This window comes from Fonsecaea erecta, assembly GCF_001651985.1.
Source record: "Fonsecaea erecta strain CBS 125763 chromosome Unknown Scaff2, whole genome shotgun sequence".
In the NCBI taxonomy this organism is placed as follows: Eukaryota; Fungi; Ascomycota; class Eurotiomycetes; order Chaetothyriales; family Herpotrichiellaceae; genus Fonsecaea; species Fonsecaea erecta.
Genome location: NW_017387245.1, coordinates 1,339,591 through 1,347,475, shown reverse-complemented (window position 1 = coordinate 1,347,475; position 7,885 = coordinate 1,339,591). Strand labels below are relative to the sequence as shown.

The following is a 7,885-nucleotide window of genomic DNA, read 5'->3' as shown; positions in this document are numbered from 1 at the left end:
CGTGCACAGATGTCGTGAGACCTAGGAGTCGCACCAGGTTGCAAGAAGTTTTTGGCGGCGCGTTTGGCTTGAAGAGATGAACAAAACTGCAGCCAGGATTTTGTTTGCTCCAAGTGACAGATCCCTCCCGTATGTATTTCTAAAGTATACACAAATATTGATTTATATCGACAAGAAAGTTATAATGCCCTCTCGGCAGTACTATCCCCAGTCGTTTCCTTCTCTTTGGTGGAGATCGTGATGCAGAACCCACCGCATTCAGAGAGCGTTTTGCAGCATGTGTAGTTGGAGGAGAGGAATAGTTGAGAGCTTTTGTTCTTCTTCGAGAGGGATCGGTCAACCGGGTACGGCGGCAGGATAGTTTCTATAGTGAGTGAAGAAACTCCAGGTCGCAGAGGTACAATGTGGTGATAGAGGAATCAAAGGATCGAGGGGATAGGGGAAGAAAAACCCGCCCCTTGGGGGCTGCTATATGTGCTGAGGTGGGATTCCGGTGCTGAGAAGACTCGGTGGGGAAGCAAAGGCCAGATTCTGCTGTGGCAATTGAGTAATAAGCACACTCAGCAAGGTGTCTCGGGTGTTTGGGTGTATCTATAGTGACAATCGAAAGAGCGACGAGGAGGATTGACGTGAGGTGTGGTTTTTTAGAGGGCGACAATTAGTTGAGCCGGGATCTTAATAAGGCGCCGAGCCAGGTCGAATGGAGATCCGTTGGTCTTGAGGGGGCTTAGAGGGCTTGGGAGGGGTCAGCATGGCCTTCCAAGCATGGCAACTCCCTGGGCTGCTGGGTCTAGGCGACACTACGGAGTAGTTGATATCGACGCCCACGCTGCCCTCAACTCGACCGATTCCCTTTGTGGAGTAAGTTGACCACCCACCGAGTGACTCTAGGCAAGTTGGTCGTTGGAATTCCCGGGTCCCGAACCAACCAGAAATAGGTGCCACGCCCATGCCACGCCATCGCATCGGGCACTCGGCTTGATCCCTACGAGCACGACAACCAACTGGTATCTCCGAATCGATAGCCAAGGCGGCTAGATTTGCGCAGACAAGACAACTCGGCGAGGAACGAACAGGGTGGAACACTCCCTCCAGCCACGGCTCTCCCTCCTATCCTTATTTTCAGCATTATTTTCTTCTCCTCTGCGTTCAATTGTTTCCTATCAGAGTTATTCCAACTCCCCACGGGAAGCGGGATGTTGATTCTGCCGCACCGCGTCATGGTTGGTCGATGGGCTCCAAGGGCCCTCGATTTAAGAAGAATGGACGGCCTTGGCTGCATGAAATGACAGGGTTTTGTGAAGCGCTATTTCCGGTGTAGATCGTTCTGACCGCTCGCCACACTGACCGACTCGATGCACAAGGACTAATCACACTCTTCGAGGCTGTATACCCTCAAGTTGTGGCCCGGTATTTGGTATTTTGCTGTCGCTTCGGTGCACCTCCTGATGCCCAGAGGCCAGCATGTGACAGTGATTGATACCGACTAGTGTCCATTTCTGGTCAAGGTCCGCCAATGCTGCCTATCAATCCGTCTACATAGGAAGAAGGGAAACAAAAGAAATAACTGCTGCAGCTACGGCGCATGACTTGGCCCTGCAGATACCAGCAAAACGGACCCGAAGAAACAACCACATCTTAGCCGCAAAACGAGCAGTTTCTCGGGTTCCGTCCTGCATATGATTTCTCTCATCCCAAGTACAACCTCCAAACCCCATAGCTACAGGATCAGACATTTCCTCGAGATAATCTCCATCCTCAAGCGGAAAACCCCATTCAACGCATAAACCATCCCATTTCATCGACCGTCATAAAAATGAGAGCCTCATCAGAGTCGCCTTCGATCTGTTACTTTTGTCCGTCGACTTCTTCCTCCCAACGTACAATTACATTCTTCGGATGCGTTGCTTGCGTTGCTCATTAACAATCAAAGCGCCCATTGAGAGTCCGTTCCTCCCATGGCAAAGCCCCATATGTACTCCCTATACATGAAGTTCCGCACTTTTGGAATGTCCCTGGGCCAGAAATGGCTCGTCTCTGCAAACTTTTCGCGTCACAGGGTTGTGTCCCCGTGGGGTATATTGTGATCATATGTCCTGTTAAATCATATCGACTGGCGTCGTCAAGATTTGGGTCAAAATTAAAACAAATGTCTCCATCAAGCCTGCATCCGTCGCAGTTTGGAGAAAGAAGAATAATCATGTTGGTTAAGATGATCTCGAGATTGGAGACTGAGCTTTGCTGTGTGTCGTCACGAGTTTGAAGCTGAAGCTAATGCTCGATCCTTGATATGCCCGGCCTGGGTCTCCAGAGATCGCGCCATGAGCTTGAAGACTGACACAGGATTAGTACATTGCACTCTCAGACGGGAGTATGGACTCACCAGGCCACACGCAATCCCTTCCTAGTATGTACGCCGTCAGTGTAAGGATCCTGCTGCCGTGGCCTCCTTCTCGTGCCGCAGAGAGATCAAATCCGCCCTGGGTTTCAATCTTGCGTTCAGCACTCGTTAGAATCTCGTCGATCTTTTGAATCAGTGTCCGGTCTTCATCCTCGAGGAGCAGTATGCCTGGTACTTCTACTAAGTTCATCTCGTCGCGGCCAATGACGCCGAGGTATTTGCCAACTCGTTCTTGGACAGTTGCGATCCACTCGGCTAGCACTTGCGCGCAGTCGAATGCACACATTGCTGACTGCGTTGGCAGCTCTCGAGATGTATGCTCAGCAAAACTCAGACCGAGTTTGTCCGACATGGCCAAGGAATCGGCGGCGTAAAAGGCGGCCTTCCGAAGGTGTCGCTCGCGCCGAGATGATTGAGATTTCCGGGCTTCCTGCTCGTGCTCTCCTGGTTCCACTTTCATGCCTTCTTCCACAGGAGTCGGCATTTGCTCTTGATTCTTGCTCTCGAGCTTTTGAGATGGAGAGTTGTTGGTTTGGTCTCCTTTGGCCAGTCCCTGGCCTGGAACTGCCTCGGAACCCTTTGCAAGCTCTTCTGCCATAGCATCGTAGTCCCGTTGCCAGAAAGCCTCCTTGGACCTGCCGAAATTGACAAATAGCCGGATGTAAGCAAGGTCGAGTAGCGGCACGCAATCCGCGGACAAGGGACCGTCGCCAAATGGGTTGGGCCGTTCGATGCTATGCTTGGGATTGCTCGCCCACGCCGCTTCCCAGGCAGTGAGTGCCGGTTCGATGTGTGCGTGCATCTGCTCTGTCTCGCTTGCAGTCCATTGCCGTCCCAGGTGCCGTTGCCGTGTTTCCCATATGTAGTTGTGGAGGGCGTTGATCAAGATCAAGCACCCGAATGTGCTTGGGGTGAGTTCGAGCTCGCTCGTAGGCCCAACTCCATTTACGTTACTGTTCCGGCGTCGTTGTCTGTGTGCGGACATGAGCAGATGTGTCAATGATGCGGCAAAGGTAAGCGCGCCCGTTTCCGCACTGGCTCCTCCTAGTTGGCGCCATGTTTGCGCAGATTCGGCAGCCCAGAGTTCCTCCGCGCAGGGCAAATTCAAACGGATCTCGGAATTGGTGAGTGCGGGAGGATGGTTGTAAGCGGTCACAAGCATGCTCGAAAGGATGAAGACCGCATACAAAGTCCGCTTGCGTTCTTCCATGACCTTCCACTCCAACCAGTCAGAGTCATCAATCTCGCTGATCATCGAGCTCCAGCCATTGTTTGGCATTCCACCCATCTGAACGTTGACGTTGGCACCGCTGGCGCTTGTTCCGCTGTGGCCCTGGGAAGGTTTTGCGAGCTCGGCGCCGCGAGCAAGGCTTACTAGGGCTGCACAATGGTTACTTGCAAGCTCGGCTGCTGTTTTATCGCCACAATTATGGCCATAGATCACGTTCAACAGCATAGCCTGAACCAGCCAGAGTGGCGTATCTTCTCGCTCAGCAGAGTGTCGAGGGCCAAACTGGGTTTTGGTCAGGTTGGCCTTGCGCCTTTCTTCCAGATAGCTGCTGATCAAGCGCTTGGCACACTCGAAGAGTTCTCGAGACTGAGATACCTCATGTTCGTATAGAGCTCCAATGGCAGCAATTGCTAGGATTAAGCAACTGCCTCCACCAGCTACAGAAGCCTGGCCAAATTGAGAATGGCCAGACACTAGCCGGATCGGGGTTGTGTAGTCTGGCGACTCAAAGTTAAGTGTCGGGACGTGTAGAAATGGAAGGTGGGGATGGAAGTATTTGATGTAGGCAGAAACATATCGCTGCAATTCAGGTGTGCTCGGAAAGGTGTTGGCGTTGAACCCTTTCGTGCGTATATTGGAGCCTGGAGAGAGCGGCGAACTGATTGCTGGTTGCGAATACTTGCGTTGTCCGAAGCCTGTGTTCTGAGAAAGGCCAGCAATCAACACATTCCGAATATGCTCATTAACCAAATCTGAGGACATCGTGGTGATCGAGCTCTGACGAAGACTGCTGTCCAGAGAGGCGGTAGAGGTAGTAGAGCCAGGCCCATTTCCAGGGAGGGAGAGCTGGAAACCCGTTAATTGAGGGGTCGAGTTCATGGCAGAAGCGTCCATTGAGGCAAAATCTGGCGGAGTCGGAAGGCTGATGTCCATAGCAGTTGCTTGACCCAGCAAGGATTTTGGAGAGACGGTCCCCATTGAAGCGTTGACGACATCATTAAAGTTGGACAACATTTCGATACTCATAGGACTGTTCAGCAAAGGCACGTGGGCCGCAAGGCTGGTGGACCACATATTGGCTGCAGTAACCGAGGCGTGTTGCATCGCTGCAATGTTTGGGTCGCCGTTCATGTTCACGTCATTTAAAGCAGCCGGGCTATTGGTGCTCATGGCCGAGGGCGAGGAATCATCGATAGCGTTCTCATTGGCTTGAGCAAAAGACATCTGGTTCTCGAAACCCAACGTCATCCAGTCGAAAGTCGCATCCTCGTCAGCCATGGCTTGCGAAGGAGTCATACCGGGGAACATCTGGTGGAAAGGGGAAAGCGACGAGTCGACACCCAGTCCTTGCAAGTTGGACATATGCAGTGCGTGAGGGTTGATGGTGTTTCCTTGGTCGGAGTCGAAAGCATTTTCAAATTCGGCACCAAATCCTCCGAAGGGGGGCGCCGTGCGGAGGCCGCTTGGGATGTCGGAGGGCAGTCCCAGGGTCTCCAACTTTGGTAGATGCAAGGCATGCTGATGACCGGTTGCACTGCGGTATTGATACGCCTGAAAATTCGGGATGGCCGACATGCTGTTATGGTGGTTATGGTTGCTTGTGGGCTGGCGCCCCAAAGTACCAACGGAATCGGACAGCACACTCAGTCTTCGAGTGGCAGAGTCCACATGACTGACCGTGTTCGCTCTCGGTCTCATTGTTGTCGTGCTGCTCGCGGTTGAATTCTTGCGAACACGGCCACCGGCGACTCCTGCAACACTTTCCCTTCGCCCGGCCCGGGGTCGTGCCGATGGTGTTGTGGAAGAATGGAGTTTCTGCTGGTGTCGGAGCAGCAGGTCACGCCTGGCGAAGCAACGGGTACATTCGGGACACGCAAACGGTTTTTCTTTGGTGTGAGATCGCTCATGCCTTTTCAGATGCTCTAGGCGAGCAAAGGATCGCAGGCAGACCAAGCACACATGAGGACGGGGCTTGTCTGTCTTTGGGGGAGGAAAGGATGGGTTTGGCATGACACTCTTGGTCGCAGTGGGAACCTTGGTGGACGGGGACTTGTTGGCGGGTGCCTTGTCTGCTGAGAGATGGGAATGAGCATCCAACACACCAAGTCGAGCTATCTCGGAAGAAAAAACTTACCCGTTTCTGGGGCAGCAGCTTCTGCATTCACGGTCGAGGTCCCTTCAGCAGGAGCCGCTTCAGGCGGTGTCACGTCCATGGTCTCGACAAGAGACTTTTTATCTTCCTCCGCCATCACTGCTATCTGCTCTCAGCGCCTGTTGTCTTCCGCTCCGACCACTTGTGCCTGAGAAGCAATCCTCAATACCGTCTCGATTCGGCGCGGCTTCTGGTGACGGAGAACGGGACAGGGAAGCCAGTTAGGGGAAGTAGCATGCGCGACGTCGCTTGTCGGTCGTAATATGCTTGGACTCGGATGATATAATGTGGCACTTTGGAATGTTCCTTGGTCGCAGGTGTTTAGAAGGTTGAATCCAACACACCCACCATATGTACCCGATCCCCGAAGACAACGTCAAATGCGCCGAGCCGCTCAAGGGGAGGAAATTCCACAAGTACTGTCGCGCTCCAGGCGGATCTGAAAAGAGGAACCCGATGCTCCAGGCACAAAATGGTAAAGACTGTACACAAGGTCCCAGAAAGGTGGCAACTAAGGAAGATGGCCAGGAATTTTTAAGAGATCATGTACATGAGCAAAGCTCGAGTCTAGTTTTCTATGCAGCTTTTAGTACTTGGAGGTATGGCATTTGCGACGTGGAGCAAGGTCTAAGAGAACGACGACATCTGCGCGAGGCTCGTACACTTACCTGAGTCAATATACCAACAGTAACAAAATCGCGAAAATGCGCGAGGTCGACGACCGAGGGAGAAAATAGTTTACTTTGGCCAGAGGCCGACTGAGCCAGACGAACCCCCCTCAAAGTTTTTGCACGTCACAGGTGGGTGGGCGGCAACGGTGGTTGGCGGCCACGAGTGCTTCCAAGCGTGCAGGGTGGCAGAACGAGAAGCCACGGGATTGGTAGGCTGCCACTTCTGGCAGGTAGCTGTCTGTTCTGGAACGCCCGTTGGCTGAAGGATAGGCCGTCTGCTGGACGGACCCTAGTAGAAGAAAGGTAGTCCCGACCGAGGATCAGTTGGTTGTCGGGTATGGCTCTGGGGAACAGCTACAGTAGGTATAGCTGTTGCAGCTTTCCAAGCCACGCCGTTTTTTGGGGGGTCAGGAGGAGTGAAGAGCGAAGAGCTCAATGGACACCAGGCGGGGAGAGACCCGGAAGCAGAATTCAAGGGAAGAAACGCCTATGTCCAGTCTCTTTCCCTCTGTGCTCTTCTTTTTGTTTTCTTTTTCCGTGAAACGGAGAAACCAGGTCGCCAAGGTACGACGAGGGTGTGGTACGGGCGAAAGTTTGGCGATGGAAAGGGTAAGCAGGGAAGAGGGAATCGGAAAATTGGCGGGAGACGGCAGAAAAGGGTGTGGGAGAGGGGGGAAGGAAGAATAGGAAAAAAGGAAAGAAGAAGAACAGATTAGAGAGCAATTCTCATTAGAGGGAATCGGTGGTGCACAAAGTGCATTCGCAATGAGATTTTTCTCAGCGGGCGTGATGCAGAACAAGGTCTGGAGACTTGGGGAGATGGAGAGAGACTCTGGAGTAGAATTTTAGGCTGGAGGCCGGAGAGTCTGGAGTGACTGAAGCGACCGAATCGAACGGCAGCCTGCGACAGGACCCTGCTAGGCCGTGTACCGCTTATTGGGCAACGCCAGTTTGCGCACTCTCCGGGGGGCGGACTGTTGCCGCACCCACAATGGGCACAAGGCCCTGGTGGCTCTTCGTTTTTTCCTTCTGAGACTAGGGTCCAACAGGCCTAGCTGCGGTCGTGTACGCAGTGCCACACACACCCCCAACGGACGCAGCATTGGGAATCACTGGGTTGCACTCTGCAGGCACGCAGCTGGTCAGTACGAGTATATCCAGGCACGCCTATGTCTAGAAACCAAAGTGGCAAGGGGCCTAGAGGGGGGTCAAGAAGGGGGCAGTTTGGTTGCTTAAGCTACCTAGGTATCGGTACTTGAACAGCTGGGCACTTTGCCAGTGACCTATGGGCAGCATAGGCAACCAAATGCCCCGTAATAAGGAGGTACGTGAGTTTGGTAGGGTTCATGTACTTGGATGGAAGTACCCTTCTTCACAAACAACCGGTACCGATTGATATAGGCTTTGCCGGTGGCATACCTAGTCCGCTA

At 53.1% G+C, this 7,885-nt stretch overlaps 1 protein-coding gene across 1 annotated transcript; it reads right to left on the bottom strand.

The window, feature by feature from the left end:
• Nucleotides 1-2,251: 2,251 nt before the first annotated feature.
• Nucleotides 2,252-5,881, bottom strand: AYL99_02241 (hypothetical protein; the record flags this gene model as incomplete). Its single annotated transcript, XM_018833757.1, has 3 exons — nucleotides 2,252-2,334; nucleotides 2,384-5,704; nucleotides 5,767-5,881. 3 exons carry the CDS (start codon nucleotides 5,879-5,881, stop codon nucleotides 2,252-2,254), a joined length of 3,519 nt encoding a protein of 1,172 aa, XP_018696381.1.
• Nucleotides 5,882-7,885: the final 2,004 nt, after the last annotated feature.